This window comes from Molothrus aeneus, unplaced genomic scaffold (assembly GCF_037042795.1).
Source record: "Molothrus aeneus isolate 106 unplaced genomic scaffold, BPBGC_Maene_1.0 scaffold_36, whole genome shotgun sequence".
Classification (NCBI taxonomy): domain Eukaryota; kingdom Metazoa; phylum Chordata; class Aves; order Passeriformes; family Icteridae; genus Molothrus; species Molothrus aeneus.
In genome coordinates this window covers 893,148-919,857 of record NW_027099027.1, presented here as the reverse complement: position 1 = coordinate 919,857, position 26,710 = coordinate 893,148, and the positions used below count along the sequence as shown (strand labels likewise).

General features: G+C 49.4%; 1 protein-coding gene and 1 pseudogene across 1 annotated transcript in view; one reads left to right on the top strand and one right to left on the bottom strand.

Annotated features, from left to right (window-relative positions):
- Positions 1 to 26,710, top strand: part of LOC136570728 (uncharacterized) — a 2,607,743-nt pseudogene that overhangs the window by 1,709,652 nt on the left and 871,381 nt on the right.
- LOC136570729 (uncharacterized) overlaps positions 1 to 26,710 on the bottom strand; it is a 2,347,277-nt gene that overhangs the window by 1,561,431 nt on the left and 759,136 nt on the right. The window contains 1 exon segment of the mRNA XM_066571173.1: positions 20,940 to 21,603. Within this exon segment, the coding sequence (XP_066427270.1) occupies positions 20,940 to 21,603 (664 nt within the window).

Here is a 26,710-nt window from a genome sequence, read left to right as displayed (position 1 = left end):
CAGGTGTCCATGGAGACAGAGCCGGGCCCAATGGAACCTACTGGAACACAGGAGAACATTGTTACCTGTTGGAACCCGGGCTGCTGAGAATTTTGGACTTTCTGAGCTGACAGACACTGACCCCCAAGAGAACACTGCATTTGACCTGCGGCTGTGGAGAAGGCTCCCAAAATGGAATGATGGAACTGGGATTATGGGTGTGGAGTTTGAATAGAAGGGTGTAATATCATATGGTGGACAACTTGGAGTTTAAGGTTTTACAACATAGTACTATATATAAAGCAAGATGGAGGTTTTAGGGTGGAGGCTGATCCTTCTTCTTCTTCTTCTTCTTCTTCTTCTTCTTCTTCTTCTTCTTCTTCTTCTTCTTCTTCTTCTTCTTCCTTCTCCTTCTCCTTCTCCTCCTCCACCTCCTGGTCCTCATCCTTGTCCTCCTCCTCGTCCTCCTTGTCCTCGTACTTGTCCTTGTCCACCCTCCTCTTCCTCCTCCTCCTCCTTCTCGGGTTTGGGTGGTATTGTGTTATTGGATAAAAAAGTCCCTTATGCTGGGCACGGGTGCTTGGTTATTGGGTTAAAAGTAAAAATAATTTAGGTGTCATTTCTTAATTGGACAGTTTATCCTCAAAAGACCTCTCAGAGAGAGATGGGGCTCCATTTTTACCTTGTTAGCGAAGTGCTGCAGAACTCACAGCTTGTGAGACTGTTCTAGAGACAAGAGCTAATGAACACCTGAGTCCAAACAAGAAATGCTGTCTTGGGATTTCATCCCGACCTTGGCAGAAAAGAAGCAAAAGAATTGACTGTTACCCCATGGAATCTCATGGAACCAGGTGTCCGCTGTTTCATGGTGCAGCCTCAGAGCGTGGTGAGACCATTGTGGCACCATGGAATATCCTGAAACCACGGCTCCCTTGTGACAAACCTGGGCTTTATGAAACCAAGGACACCGCTGGGATGCAATGGAATCTCATGGGACCAAGGGTCAACTGTCAACACATCAGCTTCTCAGGAAACCAAGGCAAACACTGTGACACAGAGAGGGGCCTCATGGGACCCAGGAGACCATGGTGACACCGTGGTGGGATCTCATGGAACCAAGTGTGAATTGTTACAGGACCCAGGAGACCATGGTGACACCGTGGTGGGATCTCATGGAACCAAGTGTGAATTGTTGCAGGAGCCAGGAGACCATGGTGACACCGTGGTGGGATCTCATGGAACCAAGTGTGAATTGTTGCAGGAAGCAGGAGACCATGGTGACACCGTGGTCGGATCTCATGGAACCAAGAGCCCAGAGTTTCATGGCTCAGCCTCATGGATCGCTGGAGACCATGGTGTCCCAGCAAAGGCTCCTTAGTGACACAGCAGGGCCTCATGGAATGCAAGAGATCATCCTGATGGAATGGAAACTCATGGATTCAAGGGTCCACTCTTTTGCTGCGTGGCCTCATGGAATGCTGGAGACCATTGTGGCACCATGGAAACGAATGGCACAAAGGCTCCACTGTGACCCAGCAGGGCCTCATGGAACCAAGGACACTGCTGTGATACAATGGAATCTCATGGAACCAAGGTCCAGTTGTGACAAAGCTGGGCCTCATGGAACCAAGGACAGTGCCGTGATGCTATGGAATCTCTAGGATCCAAGGATCAATTGTCAACACATCAGGTTCTCATGAAACCAAGCAGAACATTGTGACACAGGGGAATCTCATGGGAGCAAGGCTCTGCTTTGATCAAGTGGGGCCTCATGGGACACAGGTGCCACTGGGACATTGTCAGGCCTAGTAGGAACAAGACACCACTGTGTCAGACCAAGGCCTCATGGGACCTAGGAGAGCCCTGGGACACAATGGAACCTGATGGAACCAAGGGCCCATTGTGACACGGCAGGGTCTCATGGAACCCCTGTGCCGCTAGGACATTGCCAGGGCTGGTGCAAGCAAGGTTCCACTGTGACAAAGGCAGGCCTTGTGGCACCCAGGAGACCATTGTGGGACAATGGAATCTCATGGAACCAAGGCCCCATTGTGACAAAGCGCGGCCTCATGGAAGCCCAGTGCCACTGGGACATCTCCAGCCTTGGAGGAAGCAAGTGTCCATTGTGACACAGCACAGCCTCAAATCACAGGAGAGCAGAGGGATGCCATGGAATCTTGGGGAACCAAGTGTCAATTCTAAACACAGTGAGGACTCATGGAACCCAGGAGACCATTGTGATGCTGCACTTTGTCACAATGGGGCCGTGCTTCTATGAGGATCCATGGGCCCACAATGTTCTCCTGGGTTCCAGGAGGCCCTGCTGGGTCACAATGGCCCCTTGCTCCCACGAGCCACAGCACGGTCCCCGTTGCCCCTGGGTTCTGTGAGGCCCTGCTGCGTTCACAACTGAGACTTGCTTCCATGAGATTCCATTGCATCACAGTGGCCCCCATGTTTCCATGAGGTTCTGCTGTGTCACAGTGGACACTGGGTTCCACAAGAGCTGGCAATGTCCCAGTGGCACCTGTGTCCTGTGGGCCCCACTTTGCCAAAGCAGAGCCTTGGCTCCATGAGATTCCAGGCTGTCCCAATGCTCTGCTGAGTTCCACGAGGCTGTGCTGTGTCACAATGGACACTGAGTTCCACCTGCCCTGGCAATATCCAAGTGGCCCCTGGCTTCCATGAGGCCCCGTTGTGTTTGCAGGTGACACTTGGTTCCCCAAGATGTCATTGTCACGCCGCTCTCCTGGGTGCCCTGAGGCCTTGCTGTGTGTGAGAAATGACCGCTACTTTTAAAATTTTAAGGTTGATTCAGCCTTGAAAAAAATTACAACAAAGGACTGAAACAGGAGAAATCACAGCACTGGGAGCCCTTCCCCACCCCGTGGCTATCAGCCACACGGCTCCTTCACAAATTGGCTGCTCCTCCTTTTAGACTTTTGGTGTTGCACCAGGTAATCCTAGCCCCACCCAAAGTCTGTCAGGTAACTCTTTGTGGCCGTCCATTGGTGGAGAATGCTTTCTTGCAACCTGACTGGAGAGCAGGTGTTGCCATGCCTGCCTTCCAGTGACAAACCTGCCCTCCCCAAATGCCCCAACCACCAAGGCCATTACAAGGGGAGGGAAAGAGGACTATGGGGGACAGATGACAATAACATCACTACACATCTTAACACACACATAGTATCTATCTCCTCACTGTGAGACCCAACTATGACATCACTCATCTGTAACACTGTGCAATAATGGAGCCTTGTTCCTACCAGACCTGGCAATGTCCCAGTGGCACCTGTGTCCCATGAGGCCCCACATGGTCAAAGCAGAGCCTTGGCTTAACAACTGACCCTTGTTTCCTTGAGATTCCATTTGTGAAAAACACATTCACTCTCCTGTGAAAATGTACAAAGTTTAATAAGGGACAATGGGAGACCAGGACCCTGGAGCAAAGGTTATTACGGCCGGGTGCCTCTTGGCGCGCAGCCAGGAGCACCCTGTTACCTTTGGGGATCCCCTGAAATACCTTTCCCCTTACATCAGCCTGTTGCATATTCATAGAGCCTCATGCATACCCATAAACTACTTTACATATTCCAGGAATGATTTTACATGGCCCCTCCTTGGGTCTGCCTTTTCAGAGCATGTGTGTTTCTTGGCTGTGGTTTTGGCTCCTTCTCTTTATCACCTCCAGGTTTTGGGCCTTGGTGCACTCTGCCTTCAGACGGGGAGTGCTGATAGTTGGCAGATCTGTACAGGTGTCCTCATCCTGGGTGCATTGGATGTTATCCCACCCAAGCAGGCAGTTTAACACAAGCAGCTATTTCACTGAGCTCAATTAACAACAGAAATAAAAACTATATCTTTAGAACAAAGTTACTTTAACATCACACATATAAAATCCATTTTAATATTTGCAAAATCCAATATTATGATATTTATCTATAACAGGGTGAAGGAGCCCTGGCCCAGGCTCTGGCCCATGGGGACACGGCGACGCTGCTGGGGGGTCCCTGTCCCCCTATGCCACCCCCAGGGCCCCGGCCCCCCGTCCCCGTGTCAGGCTCTGGGGTCGATCTCGTGGAGCATCCTCTGGGGGAGGCTGCGGGGCCGGGGGGACCCGGGGGGACCGGGGACCCCGCTGTGCACGAGCAGGGTTGGATGGCTCTGGGGGGAGCTGTGAGGGGACCGGGGCAGAGTGACCTCCCCAGGGACCTCACACAGCCCCCGTGATGTCACATTGCCCCTCTGATGTCACACAGCCCCTGTGATGTCACACAGCCCCTGTGATGTCACACTGCCCCTGTGATGTCACACAGTGCAGTAAACCCCATGGACTAACTTGCACTGCTTGATAATAAGGCCAGATAAGAGGCTTTATTAACACAGCCCCTGTGATGTCACACAACCACTCTCTTATGTCACACAACCTCCATATGATGTCATTCAGCTGCTATGTGATGTCACAAAGCAGATTTGTGATGTCACAGTCACCCTGTGATGTCACAGCCTTCTCTGTGGCATCACACAGCTGCTCTGTGACTCTGGGTCACAACCCACATTGTGATGTCACAGAGCCGCCTTCTGTGATGTCACAGCTAGCTCTGTGATGTCACAACCCCCTCAATGCTGTCACACAGCCCACTCTGTGCTGTCACACAGCCCCTTGCTGCCATCCCAGCTGCTCTGTGGCTCTGGGACACAGCCCCAGAGGTGCTGCTGTGACACAGCCCCCGCGGGGACATCCCACAGCCCCGGCCAGTGCTGAGCCCCTGTGAGCTCTGTCTGTGCCCTGCTCGTGTCCCTGAGGGGCCCTGGCAGTGCCCCAGCCCTGCTGGGCTGTGCACAGGAGCTGCTCCTGGCCAGAGCTGTCTCTCTGCAGCTCTGCTGCCCTTGCCAGGAGCTGCCTCTGGGCCAGGAGCCCGGCCCAGCTCAGCAGCACAGACACAGCACAAGGACTTTAATCACCCTCTGGGCCTTTGCTGCTCTTTGCATCACACCCAGTCCCTCAGAGTGGGCTCAAAGACTTCTCAAGAGCTCAGAGTGAGATTGAAATACTGAAGTTTCTTGTACTTTAAAGAGATCCCTGTGAGGGACAGCACTGAGAAAGTGTCCCCGGGTTCCAGGGAGGGCAGAACACTGGAGGCACTGATGGCAGCTGGGGACAAACAAGGCAAAGGTGTCTCTGGTGCTGAGCAAACCTGTATTTGTTTCAGGAATGCAAAGGGCCAAGCCCTGAGCCCCAGGGCCTGGGCAGGCAGATCCTGTCCCTCCCTCCTTGCTCAGGGCTCTTCCTGGGATGGGCACTGGCATGTGGGGATGGGCAATGCCAAGGGCAGGAGCGTGGGGCGGCCCCTGCCAGGCTGCTGAGCAGGGACAAGGAGGCAATGAGGCCCCAGGCCTGCAAGGGTCACTTGTCCCCTCCTGGCTCAGGTCCAGGGCCAGCAGCCATGGCCAAAGCGCTGCCCAGGTTGGCTCTGTCAGGGCTGTCTTGCAGCTGCTGCCCATCCCTGTGCCCTGTGCAGCCCAGGCTGTCCCACCGTGTCCCTGCCCTGGCCTCTGTCCCTGCAGGCTCTGGGCATCCCCCGGCTGCCCCACCTGGCTGGGCCCTTCCTTTGCTGACAGCTCTGCCTCCTGCCTGCCCCTGCCTGCCCACACAAAGCCTGGGGCTGCTCCAGGCTCCTGCTGGGGACGTGTTGCACCACAGCCCTGCCCTGACAGGGAAATTCCTTTCTCCTTGAGCCACTCTGGGCCTCCCCAGCTGCCCTTGGCGTTGATTCTTTCTCTCTCTGGCTGTTTTCCACTATGTCAAAAGGATCCACCATCCCTGAAATCGCTCTTTAAACACTCTCATGGCTCTGCTCCACTGTCCTCAGTCTCCACCCCACTGAGCACAGAGCTCCTTTGTCCCTATACAGTACTCATGTTCCCAAGGCCTCCAAACCCCTCCTTGGGACATCTCTGGGCCCTCTCCAAGGTGTTTCCAAATGAAAACATTCGGCTCAGAGTCTAAAGAAATCACCAGAGGACAGGGCCAGCCTGACCTGTCTGTCCTGGCTACTTTTGTCTGGGAGCAATCCTTGGATATACAGAATTTGGGAGGCTAAATTCTAATTTTGGCCATGGTCCCTGGACAAGAAGGCTGGTTCTTTTCCATAGGAATGAAGGAACAGAGCCCCAGTGTTTCAGGGGCAGATGAGAGGTGACCACCAGAGGCCAAGGCCAGCCAGAGCTGGCAGGTTTTGTTTTGTGAGATACCCTTGCATAGAGGGAATTATTTTAGGGAGAGTACCCATTTTGGCAATGGGCATCTGAAAAGTCAGACAGCTCTTTTCCATAGCAAGGAAAGCACAGAGCCCCAGTGCTCCAGGAGCTGATGAGAGGCAGCCCTTGACACCCCAAGATCAGCCAGAGCTGTCAGGTGGCCCCTGGGAGGCCAAGCCAGCCAGAGCCGTTCCATGTTCCCTGGGTTCCATGGGGCCCCACAGTGTCCCAATGGTCCCTTGCTTCCATGGGGCCCTGAGGTTTCATAATGCCCCCTTGGTGACACGAGGCCCTGAAGGTTGGAATGGTCTCCATGGTTCCACCAGGCCCCACAGAGCCACAATGGTCTCTGGGTCCATGGAGCCCCTCTGTGTCACCATGGCCCCTTGGTTCCATGGGCTCCAGTGGTGCCACAATGATCCCCTTGGTTCCATGGGCTCCAGTGGTGCCACAATGATCCCCTTGGTTCCATGGGCTCCAGTGGTGCCACAATGATCCCCTTGGTTCCATGAGGTCCCCACAGTGTCCCAGGGATCTCCACGGGAAGGAAAGAACCCAGCCCCACTGTTGCAGGTGCAGCCACCAGAGGCCCAGGCCAGCCAGCCTTGACGGTACTGGCAGATTTTGCCTGGGAGCAACCCTTGGATATTGAGAATTTCAGAGGTGGAATCCCAATTTCAGACATGGACACTGGAGGAGAAGGATGGTTCTTTTCCATAGGAAGGAAAGCACAGAACACCGGTGGTGTTTCAGGGGCAGATGAAAGGCGGCCATCAGAGGCCAAGGCCAGCCAGACCTCTCTGTCCTGGCAGCTTTTGTCTGAAAGCAACCCTTGGATATTGGGAATTTGGGAGGTGGAACCCCAATTTCGGCCGTTTCTGCATGGATAAGAAAGACGGTTCTTTTCCATAGGAAGGAAAGCACCCAGCCCCAGTGTTTGGACAGCAGGGGAGAGGCACCCCCAGGAGGCCAAGGGCAGCCAGACCTGTCTGTCCTGGCAGCTTTCACCTGGGAGCAATCCTTGGATGTACGGAGTTTTGGAGGTGGAATCCCAGTTTTGGCCATGGTCAAGATGGGTGTTTTTGCCCATAGGAAAGTAAAGCACAAAGTCCAAGTGTTTAGGAAGAAGATGAGAGGTGGCCACCCTCAGGCCAAGCCAGCCAGACCTGTCTCTCCTGGCACCTTTTGTCTCGGGGCTTTCCTTGGACATTGGGCATTTTGGAGGGGGAATCTCAGTTTTGGCTGTGGGTGCCTGGACAGGAAGAAAAGTTCTTGTCATAAGGAAGGAAAGCACCCAGCCTCAGTGTTTCAGAGGCAGATGAGGGCCAGCCCTCAGGAAGCCAAGGCCAGCCAGACTTGTCAGTCCTGGCAGCTTTTGTCTGGGAGCTATCCTTGGATATAATGAATTCCAGAGACAGTTGCCCAGTTTTGGCCATGAGTGCCTGGTTGAGATGGAGGGTTTTTTCCCACAAGAAATAAAAGTGATAGTGGAGCCCTGGAAAATGTTAAAAATCGTCTTTGAAAATATTGGGCTTTGTGTTTTCTCAGGTCACTGCACCTGCCTAAGCAGTATGATAAAAGATATAATTGTTAGATGTGGTGATTGTTTAGTAATTAAATATAATTATTATATAACCATAAGAAGAATCGTGAGAAACTATGTTGGAAATTTAAAGGGGGCTATGTTTAGCTGAAATCTGTGCATACAATAGAAGAATATAAGTTTAATAATTACATGAAAGTTATGTAACGATAGAGGATAAAACACGTTCACCTCAAATGTGTGGTCGGAATCAGATTTGGGTGGAAACTACCCCGATTCCCAGAGCTCTTGAATAAAAAGCACCGCATATAATCGCTGATGTGATTATGTGTTTCTGAACGCTAACATTTTGGCGACCCCGGATGGGACCCTGCGGGTGCTGCTGAGCGAGTTTCGCGACTCGACCGAGCTCCAGCCGGCACCGAGGGATTCTCGGGAAGCTCGATCGGCCACGATTGCTTCTGCCACTCATAATGTCCCCGGGAGAAAGGTAAGGTGCTTTTTACTTTGGTTTGGGTGCCTGCCAATGAGACGCAGCGAAAGCTACGCTTGGCTGGGCTAAAGGAATTCCTGCTGGTACAAGCCCAGGCACCATTCCATAAGACAATCGTGAAAGCGTTGCTGGTTCGGCAATTTGTGGTATATTTGGAATGGAGAAACTTAAAGGGATTTTGGGTGGCAACACCTCTATCCCGCAAAGTTCTCCTTTGGGGTGCTTATTAGCACATTGGAAACAGGGTAATTTTGGGGAAGAATTACGTAAAGCTAAGTTGATTGATTATTGTAATACATGGTGGCCAGAATATGCCTCGGAGAATGGTGAAAAATGGCCAAAATACGGGACTCTGCAATATAACACTATTTCACAGTTACTGTCATTGTGTAAACAAGAAGGAAAATGGGATGAGGTTCCGTATGTTGATTTGTTTTTCTATTTACGGGGAAAGCCAGAATGGCAGGATGAATGTGGATTAATGATGGTTAAAACAACTGCAAGCAATAAGTGTGGGGTTTGTGAGGAACGTTGTTTAGAAAACTTGGCGTTGAAAGAAAGCCTGAGTAGGGAAAATTATACAGATATTGATTTACAGGTAGCTCCAATAGGAACAAGAGAACCTAACCCTACTCCACCTGTTCCATCTGTCCCTATCCCACTGCCTGCTCCTACCCCACCTAGTCCTGAACCTGTCTCGTCTATTACACCCTTCCCTCTTTATTCTCCTCTCCCATCGTCACCTGATCCCTCTTCCTCGGAAGATGAGCAAAACCTAACTGTGGTTAGAAAGGAGAGAGAGAGAATCAACGATGGGGTAGCCCACAGAACCAGGAGTCGGTCTAACCTTGCCCCAGTTATGGATAGAAAAGACATAGGCAGACAAAAACGGACTGTAATTGCCCCCTTGCGACAAAGTGTAGGAGTGGAAGGGCCAGTATTAATAAAAGTGCCTTTCTCTGCTGCAGATTTAGTTATTTGGAAACAATCAGCCAGAATTTATAGAGAAAATCCTGATAAAATGGCATGAGTATTAAAAATGGTTATAAAACCTCAAAATCCTGACTGGGATGACATACAATTATATATATATATATATAATAACATATTATATTAATATATCTAATATATATTTATATATAGTATATTAATATATCTAATATATTAATATTAGATACTTTGATGGATTCTACTGAGAAAGAGATGGTACTTAAGGCAGCCAAAGAAAGGGTAAGAGAGAACATCAGAAACAGACTCGTAACAGGGAATTTAGATGAGAATTTCCCAATTGAGGATCCAAATTGGAACCCTAATTTATTTTGCGATATCGGGAGACTACGGAAATATCAAGAGTGGATCCAAATAGGAGTTCAGAATGCTGTGCCCAAAACTATAAATTGGTCTAAACTATATGAAGTTCAGCAGGAAAAGACAATGTCCAGACTTGAACAACCAGTTTCACCAGGGCAATCAGTGCCAGCAGGTTACCAAGGGGATGGTTTTGGGGGAGTATACCAGCTGACTAGACATAGAGCCAGTAGAACAAGTTAAGGAACCTGTTATAAATAAACAATTAGGACATAAAGAGGTCAAATTTCTAATAGATACAGGAGCTACTCACTCGGTATTGAATGATTTGCAAGGACAAATTGGGGACAAGGAAACAACAATAGTCGGCGCTACAGGGAAAGAGGAAAAACGGCCATTCTTGCAACCCCTAGATTTGTGTTTTGGGAACAAAGTTATAACACACGAATTCCTATACGTACCTGAGTGTCCAATTCCGCTTTTAGGGAGAGATTTGCTAGCGAAACTTGATGCGGTAATAACCTTTGAAAATGGGGAGCTTATAATGAAAGAATCAAAGACAGGACAGATTTTAATGATCAAAGAAAAACCTGTTCCCTCTACCCCTAGGGAGGTAGGAGATGAAGTGATTCCCTCTGTATGGGAGACAGATATACCAGGGAAATCTAAATTGGCACAACCAGTGCATGTAGAGTTAAAAGAAGGGGCGAGGGCTCTACAAGTCAAACACTATTCCATAAAACCAGAAGCATGGCAAGGAATAGTAAAGATTTTTGAGAAATTCTTGAAATACCAAATTTTAGAAGAATGTGAATCAGAATTTACTACACCAATATTTCCAGTGAAGAAGCCAAATGGTGAATATAGATTAGTGCAGGATTTGAGAGCAATAAATAAAATAACAAAGGACATTTATTCAGTGGTAACAAATCCTTACACATTGCTAACATCCGTAAAGGAGATATATAAGTGGTTTAGTGTAATTGATTTAAAAGATGCCTTTTTCTGCATCCCCCTTGACAAAGAAAGTAGGAAACTGTTTGCCTGTGAGTGGGAAAACCCAGGGAATGGGAGAAAGACCCAGCTCACCTGGACACGATATAAGAACTCGCCGACCCTATTCGGAAACCAGCTGGCAAAGGAGCTGGAGATTTGGACCGAGAGTGGGCAAGTACCAAGAGACCAATACCTGTTGTTGCAGTATGTTGATGATATACTGATAGCTACAGAAGAAAAGCAACCTCTATAAAGGTAACCATTGATATTTTAAATTCCCTGGGAATGGGAGGTTATAAAGTACCCAGAGGAAAGGCACAAATTGCCCAACAGACTGTGATCTACCTGGGATGTGAAATTTCACAAGGGCAACGAAAACTAGGCACTAACCGTATCCAAGCTATTTGTGCTATTCCAGAGCCCCAGAATCTACATGAGCTGCGAGTCTTCCTCGGGATGGCAGGATGGTGTCACCTGTGGATCATGGACTATGGACGGATTGCGAAACCCCTGTGTGAAGCTCAGAAGATGCAGCCATTCACCTGGGGCAAGCCGCAGAAAGAAGCCTTCCTAAAATTAAAGGAACCACTGACAACTGCTCCAGCATTAGGGTTACCTGATCTGTCTAAAGATTTTCAGCTGTTTGTCCATGAAAGGCTGCGCCTAGCACTCGGAGTCCTGACCCAAGGTCTGGGAAGCTGGAAAAGGCCGGTGGGCTACTTTTCCAAACAACTTGACAGCATAAGTGCCGGGTGGCCTCCATGTCTGCGGGCAGTCGCAGCCACTGTGATGCTGATACAAGAAGCCAGGAAGCTCACGATGGGAAGGCACATAGATGTCAATGTACCACACATGGTAACCACTGTCTTAGAGCAGAAGGGGGCCATTGGCTATCCCCAAGCAGGATGATGAAATTCCAGGTAGTCCTGACTGAGCAGGATGATGTCACATTAAAAACAACTAACCTTTTGAATCCAGCTTTGTTCCTAGGTACCACAACTGAAGAAGGCCCATTAGAGCATGACTGTGTAGAGGTAATAGAGTACACCTACTCAGCAAGGGAAGACCTGAAAGACGTCCCACCAGAGCAGCCAGAGTGGGAGCTGTTTACAGATGGGAGCAGCTTCGTGGAAAACGGAACCAGATACGCTGGGTATGCGGTAACAACAGTCAGTACAGCAGTGGAGGCAAAGGCATTACCACCAAATACATCTGCCCAGAAGGCAGAACTGGTTGCTTTAACCAGGACACTAGAATTAAGTGAAGGGAAAAGGGTAAATATCTGGACTGACTCAAAATATACTTTTGGAGTGGTGCATGTACATGGAGCACTGTGGAAAGAAAGAGGACTATTGTCCTTCTCAAGGTACGCACATTAAACATCAGGATGCAGTCCTGCAATTGATAAAATCAGTACAAAAACCTGAACAAGTGGCAATCATACACTGCAAAGCACACCAATCAGGAAACTCCAAAATCTGTGAGGGAAATCAAAAGGCAGACTGGACAGCCCGACAGGTTGCTCGAGAGGTGCAAACAACAATGGCATTGATACCTTTAAAGCTCAATGTATCCCAATTCAATTTGCCTCCAGAACCAAAATATTCAGTAGAAGATGAGAGACTGGCACGTTTGCTAAATGCACAAAAGAATTCAGAAGGATGGTATGTGACTGCACAAGGACAGATAGAGGTACCCCCCTTGATAATGAGAGAAGTTCTACAAATTAAACATAACGAATGTCACTGGGGAGCAGAGGCATTGGTAAAATTGCTAAAGCAGAGTTTAATTTCGGTATGGATGTTAACAATGGCAAAATCAGTAATGTCAAAGTGTGATATCTGCTTGAAAAACAACCCAGTGGCTAGACGACAGGCACAGCTAGGAAGAATTCGGATAGGAATAGAGCCAGGAGACTATTGGCAGGTAGATTTTGTAGACTTGCCAAGAACTCGAGGATACAAATACCTGTTAGTGGGGGTTGACACATTCTCTGGGTGGCCAGAAGCCCTTCCCTGTCGCACCAACCAAGCAAAGGAAACAGTAAAGTGGTTACTACAGGAGATTATTCCCAGGTTCGGGGTGCCCCTAGGGTATCATCAGATAGGGGGCCCCATTTCATAGCTACGTAGTAAGAGAGGTAAGTAGATTGCTGGGGATAACTTGGGACCTCCACACACCGTGGAGACCCCAGTCAAGTGGACAGGTAGAGAGGATGAATCAGACACTAAAGAGGCAAATCAGTAAAATATGCCAAGAAGCCAAATTGCAGTGGCCCCAGGCTTTGCCAATAGCACTGTTGAGGATTCGGATAAAGCCTAGGAGTGGGATGTCAGTCAGTCCTTATGAGATATTGCATGGGAAACCATGTGAATCTCCTGAGCCTAACCCTAATGTGCACGTCACAGGAAAGCAGGAAGTGTATAATTATGTTCTGTCTCTCGGGAAAACTTTAGCTCGGCTCCGGAGCATCCTGGTGTGGAATAGACCACTGACTCTCGAGAACCCAGTTCATAACATACATCCAGGAGACGAGGTGTACATCAAGAACTGGAAAGAAGAACCGCTGAAAGAAAAGTGGAGTGGGCCCCACCAGGTACTGCTGACCACCTTTACAGCAGCCAAAGTAGCCGGCGTGGACCCCTGGATTCACAACACCCGAGTGAAGAAAATCCATCCTGGATCACGGACTGTGTAAACTCTGGAACCAACAAGGCTGCAGATAAGATGTGTTTAATCACTTTGAGAATGCTATCAGTAATTGTGCTAACGCTATGGTCATTAATGTCTTTGGGATGTGGAATGCAAAAAGATCAACTAACCACTCTTCATTCTAGAATGAAGAGAGAGGTACAAACAGAAACACAGGTGATAAAGGTTTCTAATGCAGTTTGGGCTGAGAATGTAATGATTGGATTAGTCAAAGCCTTTGCCAAAATGCAAAACACCTGTAGAATAACTGCCTGTCTGCCAATACCAAAGGCAGCAGGAGACCCAGTAAATTGGGGAATCATAACATCAAAACTACCTGAAATACAAAACAACAAATCAACAAAACAATTGCATGCAAACAGGTACCTGAGTCGAGGCAAGTAGTCAAGGAAACTTGGGAGAAAATAGGAACATGGATGAGACCCATGGGCCAGAAAGACTGTATTCTAAGTGATGGCACACTAGGAACCCCTATGGGAGAATCAGGAGGCATCACACAATGGCAATGCTATTTGCCACACTATAAAAAGATTATAGAAAATGTTACAGAAACCACTCTGGTATGGAAGTGTGAGGCCAAGGATCAGGAAGGTCAGACAGAGCCTTGGGACAGTGCGTGGTCTGTGAGTATCCTTCAAAGATTCCAATGTATGGCAAACACCCCTTGGTGCATTAAGTGGGAAGGCTCCGAGAATGAAACAGATCCAGCAGTAACAAACACTGCCACCAGTAGCAGAACGAGGGCAGACAAAGTAAGTTGGTGGGCATGTAATAAAACTTATGACTGCACTTCTGATGATGCAGAGATAAAGCAGATGCCACCACTGGCAATAGCCCTACAAACTGGCTGTGCTTGCAGAGGGATCAGACATAAACAAGGCAGAGTGAATTATAAAGCAGTTGTAGGATGTACCAGGAGTACAGTCCGAGGTCCAGGACAATTTGTATGGGCAGCAAGCGATGGCACCTGGACTTTCCCATCTGCCTGTAGATGGGAAAGTAAAGGAAATTACTTTAGGCCTCCCAACCTGTGGTGGTTTGACAAGAAATGTGTTTTTTGGGATACTGTGTTTTTGGCTAATAGATATTCAGACTTTAATATTGGCATTTAACCTGGCCATTGAGACATGGACACGCTTCTGAGAACACGGGGTTAAAAGCAGAACTCTCCCCTGGGAGGGTTCTCTTGGGTTTCCGGCGGGAAAGAGTTCGGGTCTCTCCCCCGGCCCAGCTGCTGGCTGGGCAGGGGGAGGGGAAAGCCATGAGGCCGAGAGAGGTAGGCCTGAGCCCGGGGCTGGAAGGGTGGAAGAGAGAGAGAGAGAGAGACCGGGAGTCATCGGGCAGCTCCCCCCCCGAGAGACACAGAGAGAGAGAGAGAAAGAGAGCTGCTGCCTGAGACTGTAACCTTGAGACTGGATAAACATGGGCCTGTGCCGGCAGCACGGCTGGGACGGAGAAGAAGGGGGGAGGGAGTGCAGCCGGCCGCTTGTAGGAGCTTTTAACCCCTTTTTAGAGAATGAGAACTTTACAGAACATTGACCTTTCCTAGAAGATAGAGTAGAAGATGAGGAAGAAATGAGCCAGTGTGAGAGAAGTCTGGGCGAGTGAGAGATAGTAGAAGAATAGAGAAGAATCTTAGTATTTGAGAAGAGATGATAGAGTAGCTTTTGCTGGACTCTTTTTGTATAGCCATGGACAGTACCATGTTCCTTGTGACACAGAGACTGCATTCTAGGGGGAGGCAATGGCCTCAGAACCAAGAGGGTTCAGTGTTGATGCCCCTCGGCCCCAGGGGGTGAAAAAATATGGGGGGGACAGGTGTCCCAAAAGAGAGATTGTGGGGACAGGTGTCCCAAAGGAGAAACTGTGCCTTTTTTAGATCGGGACAGAGCATCCTTAAAAGACAACCCTAGAAGCAGTTCTGGTCCGTGTTCAGTAGTGAGAGCACTGGACATAGAAAAGAAGAAGTCACGACGGCAGATGTACTCCGGGCAGTGCCACGAGTGACACAGAAACACACGAGGCTTCAGCTGTGTTTCCAGGAGAAGCCCATAGTACAAGAAAGACTCCTCTCCTCTTGATGAACTGAAGATTGATTGTCTAAAAAGTGATGCTGGACCGAGAGTTGGTGATTTGAAGAACCAAATGTATTGCGTTAGAAATTTGGTGAGGAGAAGAAGAAATGCACTTGTGAAGTTTTCATTTTCCCTGTGTGTGTGTTCCTTTTTATCTATAGTTGTAGAGTAGTTAATAAAGTTCTAGTTCTTTTTTCCCTAAGTAAGAGCCTACTTTGCTTATTCCTAGTCACATCTCACAGCAGAAACCAAGAAGAAAGTATCTTCATGGAGGCACTGGCATTGTGCCAGTGTCAAACCATGACATTTTTGGTTCCCTGACCGGGAATCGAATTTTGGAAGAATGATAAGATAAAGTTGTGAGTAAAGCTGTGAGATAGGACCAAAAAAGAATAAGAACAAAGCATGTATTGAGTTAAAGTAGATGCATAGTAAAATCTAGAAATGAAAGTTTTCTTGTTTTGTAGAAGTGTTGAAGTGTTTTGTAATTTTGTTAATAATTTTAGAAAGTGTGTTCTCAGAAGCGAAGAGTAAAATGTGGTGGTTTGACAAGAAATGTGTTTTTTGGGATACTGTGTTTTTGGCCAATAGATATTCAGACTTTAATATTGGCATTTAACCTGGCCATTGAGACATGGACATGCCTCTGAGAACACGGGGTTAAAAGCAGAGCTCTCCCCTGGGAGGGTCCTCTTGGGTTTCCGGCGAGAAAGAGTTCGGGTCTCTCCCCCAGCCCAGCTGCTGGCTGGGCAGGGGGAGGGGAAAGCCATGTGGCCGGAAGAGGTAGGCCTGAGCCCGGGGGTGGAAGGGTGGAAGAGAGAAAGAGAGAGAGACCGGGAGTCATCGGGCAGCTCCCCCCCGAGAGACACAGAGAGAGAGAGAGAAAGAGAGCTGCTGCCTGAGACTGTAACCTTGAGACTGGATAAACATGGGCCTGTGCCGGCAGCACGGCTGGGACGGAGAAGAAGGGGGGAGGGAATGCAGCCGGCCGCTTTTAACCCCTTTTTAGAGAATGAGAACTTTACAGAACATTGACCTTTCCTAGAAGATAGAGTAGAAGATGAGGAAGAAATGAGCCAGTGTGAGAGAAGTCTGGGCGAGTGAGAGATAGTAGAAGAATAGAGAAGAATCCTAGTATTTGAGAAGAGATGATAGAGTAGCTTTTGCTGGACTCTTTTTGTATAGCCATGGACAGTACCATGTTCCTTGTGACACAGAGACTGCATTCTAGGGGGAGGCAATGGCCTCAGAACCAAGAGGATTCAGTGTTGATGCCCCTCGGCCCCAGGGGGTGAAAAAATATGGGGGGGACAGGTGTCCCAAAAGAGAGATTGTGGGGACAGGTGTCCCAAAGGAGAAACTGTGCCTTTTTTAGATCGGGACAGAGCATCCTTAAAAGACAACCCTAGAAGCAGTTCTGGTCCGTGTTCAGTAGTGAGAGCACTGGACATAGAAAAGAAGAAGTCACGACGGCAGATGTACTCCGGGCGGTGCCACGAGTGACACAGAAACACACGAGGCTTCAGCTGTGTTTCCAGGAGAAGCCCATAGTACAAGAAAGACTCCTCTCCTCTTGATGAACTGAAGATTGATTGTCTAAAAAGTGATGCTAGACCGAGAGTTAGTGATTTGAAGAACCAAATGTATTGCGTTAGAAATTTGGTGAGGAGAAGAAGAAATGCACTTGTGAAGTTTTCATTTTCCCTGTGTGTGTGTTCCTTTTTATCTATAGTTGTAGAGTAGTTAATAAAGTTCTAGTTCTTTTTTCCCTAAGTAAGAGCCTACTTTGCTTATTCCTAGTCACATCTCACAGCAGAAACCAAGAAGAAAGTATCTTCATGGAAGCACTGGCATTGTGCCAGTGTCAAACCATGACGCAACCTCATGTCCAATTTGGAAAAGTCCCCATTTAATAGAAAACATGAGCTTGTGCAGATAAGAGCAAGACGAGAAGTTCTAGACAATGAAAATCCAGATGACACTTGGCAAGAACCCTCTGGTGGAGTGAAATTTGGGTGGGCCCTAGAGTCTTTGCTTGGTCCTACAGCAAACTATCAGAGTAGAAGATGCTGTACAAACTTACAGGTCAGGTAGATAGACTGGCAAGAGTCACCCGGGAAGGATTTAAAGAATTAAACGTACAATTACAAGCCACCACAAAAGTGACTTTACAAAATCGATTAGCCTTAGATTTGTTACTCCTGAAAGAGCATGGAGTATGTGGATTTTTAAAGGGACGGGTTGGTCATTGCTGCGTTCACATCCCAAATGTAACTGCAGATGTAGAATATGACATCAATCAGCTGAAACAAAGAGAGCATGAAGCACAAGAAGAGCAAAAGGTTTTGACTACGACCTGGCTCGGCAAAATCTTTAAAGGGTTAGGGTGGAATGTGAGTTGATGGATTAAATCTGTCATTGAGAGTGTGATAATCTTACTAATTGTATTCTTAGCAATTTGGTTAGTTCACAGCATCTTAAAGGGAGAGATACAGAAGAAAACATCCTGGAACCAGAAGATAATAAAGGCACTGACACGAGATCCACGCCCACCATCTTCTGGTTCTCCAGTTCGTGACAGCATCCACAACAACGTTTACATCAACCATGGACTTGAAGAACGTCAAGAATAAATTGAGAAATAAAGGCCTGTATCAAGTGAAAACATTTACACCTACAGTGAAGTGAAAATGCTTTCAAAGGGGGGAGAATGATAGTGGGGCCCTGGAAAAATGTCAAAAATAGACACTGAAAATGTTAGGCTTTGTGCTTGCCAGATAATGTGAAATTGCACCTGTGTAAGCAGTACATGACAAATGATATAATTGTTAGATGTGATGATTGTTTAGTAATTAAATATAATTATTGTTTAATCATAAGAAGAATCATGAGAAACTATGTTGGAAGTTTGAGGGGGGCCACAAGGAGCCCATGCTTGGCTGAAATCTATGTATACAATAGAAGAATATAAGTTCAATCATTAACATGAAAGTTATATAAGGATAGAATATAAAAACATGTTCATCCTGAACCCATGTCGGAGTCAGATTTGGGTTGGTACCCCTGACACCCAGAGCTCTTCAATAATAGCACCTGCATATAATCATTCTGGTGATTATGTGTTTCTGAACGCTAATATACCCAGTAAAGTGTTAAACCCTTCCCAGTTGCTGTGCATGAGGCTCTATGAATATGCACCAGGCTGATGTAAGGGGAAAGGTATTTCAGGGGATCCCCAAAGGTAACAGGGTGCTCCTGGCTGAGTGCCAAGATGCACCCGGCCGTAATAACCTTTGCTCCATGGTCCTGGTCTCCCATTGTTCTTTATGAAACTTTTTAGATTTTCACAGGAGAGTGAACGTGTTTTTCACACTTTTAAATGGTTGAAGTTTTTTCATTTTTCACGGGAGGGAGTTTTGAAGAGCTGCAAGTGGCCAATCTGCCTGCAACAAGCACCATTCCACGGGCTCTTGTCCCCTTTCCCGACACGTCTGCTGCAGCTCATGGAGGGTAAAGCCCTGGAGGCTCCTTATGGGCGGTTATGGACGATTGCAGGCAGCACCTCCATGCCCTGGATCAGCGGTGCCCACTCCAGGGAACCCCCACGTGTTCCAGTTTCTGTGAAGCTGCCTGTGAAAAACACATTCACTCTCCTGTGAAAATGTAAACAGGTTAATAAAGGACTTTAATAAAAGTTTAATGGGGGACCAGGACCATGGAGCAAAGGTTATTACGGCCGGGTGCATCTTGGTGCTCAGCCAGGAGCACCCTGTTACCTTCGGGGATCCCCTGAAATACCTTTCCCCTTACATCAGCCTGGTGCATATTCATAGACCCTCATGCACAGCAAACTTTTCCCCCAAACTAGTTTACATCTTCCAAGAACTGTTTAGCATGGCTCTCCCTTGGATCTGCCTTTTTAGAGCATGCAGATTCCTTGGTTGTGGTTTTAGTCCATTCTCTTTATCACCTCCAGTTTTTGGGCCTTGGTGCACTCTGCCTTCAGACGGGGAGTGCTGATAGTTGGCAGATCTGTACAGGTGTCCTCATCCCGTGTGCATTGGATGTTATCCCATCCAAGCAGGCAGTTTAACACAAGCAGCCTTTTCACAAGCTTAATTAACGACAGAAATAAAAACTATATAACAAAATATATATATAATTTACATATATATTTAAATATATATATATATATATAAAATATATATATTTAAAAAATATATATATAATTTACTTTATAAAACAGTCCTAGCCCATATTTGATCCCAGTCTGTGTGGTCCTGATCCATATGGTCCCAGTCCCTGGGATCCCAGTCCATACAGTCCCAGTCCATATTTGGTCCCACTTCAGGCTATCCTGGTCTGGAGGGTTCTGATCCACACGATCCCCATCCATGTGATCCCAGTCCAGGTGATCCCAGCCCATCTTTGATCCCAACCCATATTTGATCCCAGCCCATATTTGATCCCAGCCGATATTTGATCCCAGTCTGTGGGGTCCTGCACACACTCCCTGGGTCTGGAATTCCAGTTCCCAGCCAGGAAAAAATGTTCCTGCCCTTGAACTTCCTTCCTATCCCCTCAACAAATTGCAATAAAATTATAAACAAAGAAATAATAATTGAAATTAAATAAATTATAATAAAAATAAAATATAAAAATCTCAAGTCTTCTTTACAATACTCCAACAATGATTCAACTCAAACCAACAATAACTATTACTATAATATTACCAATGCATATAACTAAACAAATTATATATCAAGAAATACCTTTTGAAAATTTTAACTCGATGACTAATGTACTTTAGATAAAAAATATGTAAAGAAATTAACATGTAATCTAACACCTCTTAGTTAAACAATTCATATTACAAATATACTAAACACAAAACCAAACACCACTATAATTTCTCAGACATTTCAACCAAAAAATTAAACTTTAATAATATCCTTAAGTACTCTTGAAAAATTAAAATTATTTTCAAAAGATTAATGGTGTGCGGGTGGTTTTATTTCGATATTGGTTTTTGGATTGTTTGGGTTAGATGATTTAAAAAATGGGATTTTTATAGGAATTGAATGAGAAGGTGGCACTCTGCAAACAGAACTGAGTGAAAATGAACGGGACAGGAATCAGTAACTCTGAAAGTTTTATTTGCTATCAAATACATCCCACACATCCAGCCCCAAACAATCCCCATCCCATTGCTCCAAATTGAGATCCCACTTCTCCCAATCTCCTTCCAACTCCATCTCAACCTGACAGCTGTGGAATGGAGTGAGTTTCGCCTGGGATTGAGTTTTTTGAGGGAACAAGGAATTTGAGGTGGAATTGAGCCCTTTGGGGTTAAAATTCAGTTATTTTCAGTGGAATTTGAGTGGTTTTGAGGTGACTGTTCCATCCCCCCGGACTTTTGGAGGACAGAGAGATGGAGAAGAGAAAAAAATTCAGGCCAAACCAAAGGAGAAGCAGCCAGGTGTGTTCCTAACATGGATCACAGGGAATGTGAGTGAACAGGGCTGGGCCCAAAGTGCCTCCTCCAGTGGGGGATGGAGCTGCAGCAGCGCACGAAGCTCTTCCCACACTCGGGGCACTCGCAGGGCTTCCCTTACCGGTGCCTCCGTTGGTGTTGGGCCAAGTTAGAACTGCAGGAGAAGCTCTTCCCACACTGGGGACACTCGTAGGGCCTCTCCCCAGTGTGGATGCGCTGGTGGGTGACAAGGGTAGAGTTGTACTTGAATCCCTTCCTGCAGTCTGGGCAGCGGAAGGGCCTCTCCTCTGTGTGAATCCGATAGTGCCGGAGGAGATCAGAGCTGGTCTGAAACCTCTTCCTGCATTTATCACACTCGTAGGGCCTCTCCCCTGTGTGGATGCCCCGGTGCTTGACAAGGTCAGAGTTGTACTTGAATCCCTTCCCGCAGTCGGGGCATTGGAAGGGCCTCTCCTCTCTGTGACTCTGGTAGTGTCGGTGAAGATTGGACCTGGTCTGAAAGCTCCTCCCACACTCGGAGCACTCAAAGGGTCTCTCCCCAGTGTGGGTCCTCTGGTGCAGGATCAGGCTTGAGCCCCAGCTGAAGCTCTTCCCACACTCCCCACACTCGTAGGGCTTTTCCCCAGTGTGGATCCTCTGGTGCTCGATGAGGTTGGACTTCCTCCTGAAGCTCTTCCCACACTCCACGCACGTGTGGGGCTTCTCCCCATCATGGAGCTGCTCATGGAGCACCAGCTCCGAGCTCTGGCTCCATCTCCGGCCGCCTTCCCGGCCCAGGCTGGCTCTTTCCCCCTCACATCCCCGCCATCTGCGTTTGCAGCCCCTCCTCGTGCGGCATCTCCGGGCCTTTTCCTCCCCGTTGGCTTCCTGTGCCGTGGAGCCGCTCAAAACGGCCTCTGCCACCAGGTTCTGCCGCGGGCATTTGTCCTCCCTGCTCTCCATGCTCAGCTCCTGCTCTGGGCGAGGAAGGACAAGGACAGCATGGGATTTGCCTCCGTGCCACAGGCAAGGGCAACGAGATCCCCCCAGGGCTGTGCTGTAGCCGGGGGCCGTGCTGGGCTGGGAGATGGAGCAGCACAGAGGGGAAAGGGGCACTGACTTCTTCCTCACCTGCCTCAGTGTCCTGGGGCATCTTCCTCTTCCTATCAGCCTCCCAGGGGTTGCAATGGGAAATCCTGGTTTGGAGAAAACAAGGGATGAGCACATTGAGTTTGAAGTTTCCTCTGCCCAAGTCCATCTCTACAAGTCACCGGCCATGTGGGCTCCAGAAAAACCTCCCAAACACCAAGATTCAGCCCTGAAAAAGCCTCCCAGGAGTTCCCCATCCCTGGTCCCTCCCCTCTGGTGTTTGCGGGTTCCCCCCTGTCCCAGCTGCTGGGGTCACGCTTGCATTGGGGGTCCCCCTTCTCCTCGGTGCCTGCCCTGCCCAGGCTGCTGGCAGTGCCAGCAATGCCAAAAGCTCCCCACTCTTGGCTCTCCCCATTTTGGGATGCCGGGGCTGTTTGGGCTCCCGGGCTCCCTTCTCCCCTCATTCTCTGCTCTGGGCTGCAGCGGCTCCAAGGAGTCCCCCCTGCCCCTCTCCAGGCTCTTGAGGCTCCCGCCAATGGCGGCGCTCCCCCCTCTCTGGCCTCCCCACTTTGGCCTCCTGGGGGACACAGGGCTCTGCTCCTCCAGGCTGCCTCTGCCGGCAGCCGCCACCGCCACCCCCCGATGTCCCCCCGAGGGGCCTTTTCCGCTCAGCCTTGGACTTCTTCATTCTCCAAACATCCCCCCAAAAACCCAACCCAGGGACCCCCCGGGATATGCGGGCCGGGCTCCCCCTCCCCGCCCACCTGCGCCATGGGGGGGGGGGGGGGGGCGATGATCCCACAGGTGGGGGCTGCGAATTCAGGCAGGGATCGAGACCGAGTGGCTCCCTCAGCTCAGCCTTGATCCACCATTGCACTTCCTCTTCCTCCCGCTCCTCCTCTGTCCTATCTCCATCTCCCCCCTAACCCCGCCTCCTTCACTGCTCTTTCTCCTCCTGCTCCTCCTCTTCCATCCCCCGTCCTCCTCCTCCTCTGTCTTATCCCCACCTCCTGCTCCTCTTTCATCCCGCTCCTTCCATTCCTTCTTCTCCTCCTCCCCCCTTACTCGCCTCCTCCTTCCCCTCCATCCCTGCCCTTCCCTCCCTCCTCCTCCTCCCCCAGCAGCAGCCACACCCTCGGTGCCCCGTTCCCGCAGCCCTCGCAGCCCGCGGCAGCAGCGGCGATGGAGCCGGGACAGGTCGGCCTGGGCAGCGCGGGGCTCTCGGCTGCTCCCAGCCGCTGCGGGCGGGGGGAACCCGGCCCGAGCCAAAGGAGAGGCAAACTGGGCAAACTGGGAGCTGCACATCCAAACTGGGCCTTGCTGGGGACCCTGCCTGGCCACTGCCAGCCCTTGGGGCTCCTCTCGGCACATCCGCCAGGGGGGAACGCACACAGGCCTGGGGGATCCCAGCAGTGGCAGCACTGCCAGGGACTGGGCTGCACTGGGATCGTACTGGGACTGACTGGGGCTGTACTGGCTTTGTTCTGACATCATACTAAGATTATACTGGGATCATACTGGGAGTGACTGGGACTGTACTGGGTTTGTACTGATATCATGCTGGGATTATACTGCCATACCGGGGCAGACTGTGATTGCACTGATGGATACTGGGATCATGCTGGGATCATACTGAGATCATACTGGGAGCGAGTAGGAGCCTGCGGGGGGCAGTTAACACCATGTTATGGGCAAATGGGATATACTGGGAGTGACTGGGATTATGCTGAGGGTGACTGGGAACAGCTGTGAACAACTGCGATCATGCCAGGAGCAACTGGGAGTGACTGGCTGCATGTTGGGGGTGATTGGAAACTGCTGGGCTTATACTGGGATGAACTGGGATCATGCTGGAGCTGACTGGGATCATTCTGGCAGTGAGTGCCACTACACTGAGGCTGACTGGGAGTGCTTGGGAGCAAATGGGATCATACTGGAAGGAACTGGAAAGATGCTGGAGGGAACTGCGCTACACTGGGACATACTGGGAGTGACTGGAACAAAAGTGAGGGTGAAAGAGAGCAACTGGAACCATGTGGAGCACAACTGGTTCATACTGGCAGGGACTGGGAGCACACTGGGCTCATCTCTGGATCATACTGGGAGGGACTGGACTAATACTGGGAGGATCTGAGAGGGACTGGGAGCACACCCTGCACATCATCCCCCAGACTGGGCCTGACTGGGAGCAACTGGGAGCACGCTGGCAGCAAATGGCATCATACTGGGACTGACTGGGCTGATCTAGGAAGCAACTGGAACCACACTGGAGGCAGCTGGGACCATACTGGGAGAGAGTGGAAGCAACTGGGATTATACTGGGACCCCACTGGGAGGGCTGGCATGTGACTGGGATCAAACTGGAGCTTACTGGGATCATATTGGGGTTGAAAGGGAGCGACTGGGATCACACTTTGGGCTACTGGGAGCAGCTGAGGGAAACTGGGATGATGCTGCAAGCAAACTGGAGGAACTGGGAAGGACTGGATGCATGCTGGAGGCAACTGGGATCTACTGAGCATGACTGGGGATCATACTGGGATAACTGACACCTTACTGGGGCCACTGGAAGTGCCTGGAAATGACTGCAGACATGCTGGGGGCAACTGGGATATACTGGGAGTGTCTGGAACCATACTGGGGGCAACTGGAACCACACTGGGAACAACTGGGACCATGCTGGGGAGAACTGGGACCACACTGGGGGCAACTGGGAGTGAGTGGGACCATGCTGGGAGGGACTGGGATCATCTGGGGAGTGACTGGGAGTAGAGCAGGGGCAACTGGGTCCAACTGGGACCATCCTGGGAGTGTCTGTAACCATAGGGGAGTGATGGAAGCACACTGGGAACAGCTGGGCCCATGCTGGGAGCAACTGGGATCACACTGGGGGCACTGGCATCAGACTGGGAGTGACTGGGAGCAACTGGGATTAGACTGCAAGGGACTGGGATCATACTGGGAGTGGCTACACTCATTCTGGGTTTATACTGGGTGTGAATGGAACCCGACTGGGGCTTACTGGGAGCTACTGGGCCCATGTTGGGAGGAAAATGTGACACACTAGGAGCAACTGGGATCGGCTGGAAGGTTCTGGATCCATGCTGAGAGGACTGAGACTACAACTGGGGTAACTGGGATCATACTGGGAGCAACTGGGGCCACCCTTTGAGCAACAGATGGAAACTGGGATGATGCTAGAGAAAACTGGGAGGAACTGGGAAAGACTGGGATCATTCTGAAGTAACTGAAACATACTGGGAGTGTCTCTAACCATATTGGGGGCACTGGAACCACACTGGGAACAGCTGGGATCATGCTGGGAGCAACTGGGATCACACTGGGATCCCAGTGAGAGCAGCTGAGTCCATGCTGGGTTACACTGGGATCTCATTGAGAGCAACTGGAATCACACTGGGATTGACTGGGAGTGGCTGGTTTTGTGGATTTTGGGGGTTTGGATTTTGTGGGATTTTCTTGGCATTTTGAGGGGGAGTTTTTCTGGGGGTGTTTGGGGGTTTATTGAAATTTCTTGTGGCTTTTTTTGAATTTAGGGGTTTTTACTGGGATTTTGTTGGGATTTTTTGGGATTCTCAGAAATTCCGGGGGTTTATTGGGATTTTTAGGGGATTTTGGGGCATTTTATTGGAATTGTGGTGGCATTCAGAGGGATTAATTGGGGATTTGGGGGGGTTTGGGTGTTGCCAGGATTTCTTTGGGTCTTGGGGGAGATTTTGTGCGGCTTTTTCTGTTTTTTTGGGACATCTTTGGAGGATTTGCAGACTTTAATCAGGATTCTTAGGGTTATTGGGATTCCAAATGATTTTGTGGGCTTTTATTGGGATTCTAGGGTGTTCTAATGGGATTTTGAGAGATTTAATTGGGATTTTGTGGGTTTTATTTGGGCTTTTGGGGCTTTGAAGGAGATTTTGGTGCCTCTCAGCCCTTCCCCAAAACCGGGGCATGCCCCAAAGACCCCTAAAATTCCACTAAAACCCCACAAAATCTCCAAAAATTGCAAGGAAACCCTAAGAAAACCCAGAGAATCTCCAAAAATCCCAGTGGAACTCTCCAAAATTTAAAAAAACTCACTAAATTTTCAATAAATTCCCCCCAAAAAACCCCACCACCCCAAAAAAACCCCAAAAATCCAAAACCTCCCCAAATCAACAAAACCCCCAAAATCACGTACCCATCTCAAAACCCAATAATTCTCCCCAAAAACCCCAATACTTCCCCCCAAACTCCAAACAAAATCCCCCAAGTCCCCAAAAACCCTCTCAGAACCCCAAAATCCCCACAAACCCCCCCAGACTCAGTGGGGCCATCCTGGATCAGGGGGCACCGGCCGGTGGAACAGGAGCCACTTCAGGGGGCCCTGGGAGCTTTTTGGGGAGGGGGCACCATGGGAGACCCCCCCAAAAACCGGGGGGGGGGAACCCCTGCTGTGCCCCCTCCCCCCGAAACCCCCAGACCCCGGTTCAGGGTGGGCCTGGGACCCCCCGGGACCCCCAAACCTCCCCCAGGACCCCTCCAGGAACGCCCAACCCCGCAGAGCCCTCCAAGCTTGGCCCAGGACCACTCTGAACGCCCAAACCCTCCCCAGGACCCCCCAAACCTCCCCAGGACTCCGCAAACCTCCCCAGGACCCTCAAACACCCCCAGTTCTCCCCAAAATTCTACCCAGACCTACCTGAGACCCCCCCAATCCATCAGACTGTCCCAAATCCCCCTCAGACCCGTCAATCCCCTTCCCCCAAAACCCTAAGATATCCCCTCAG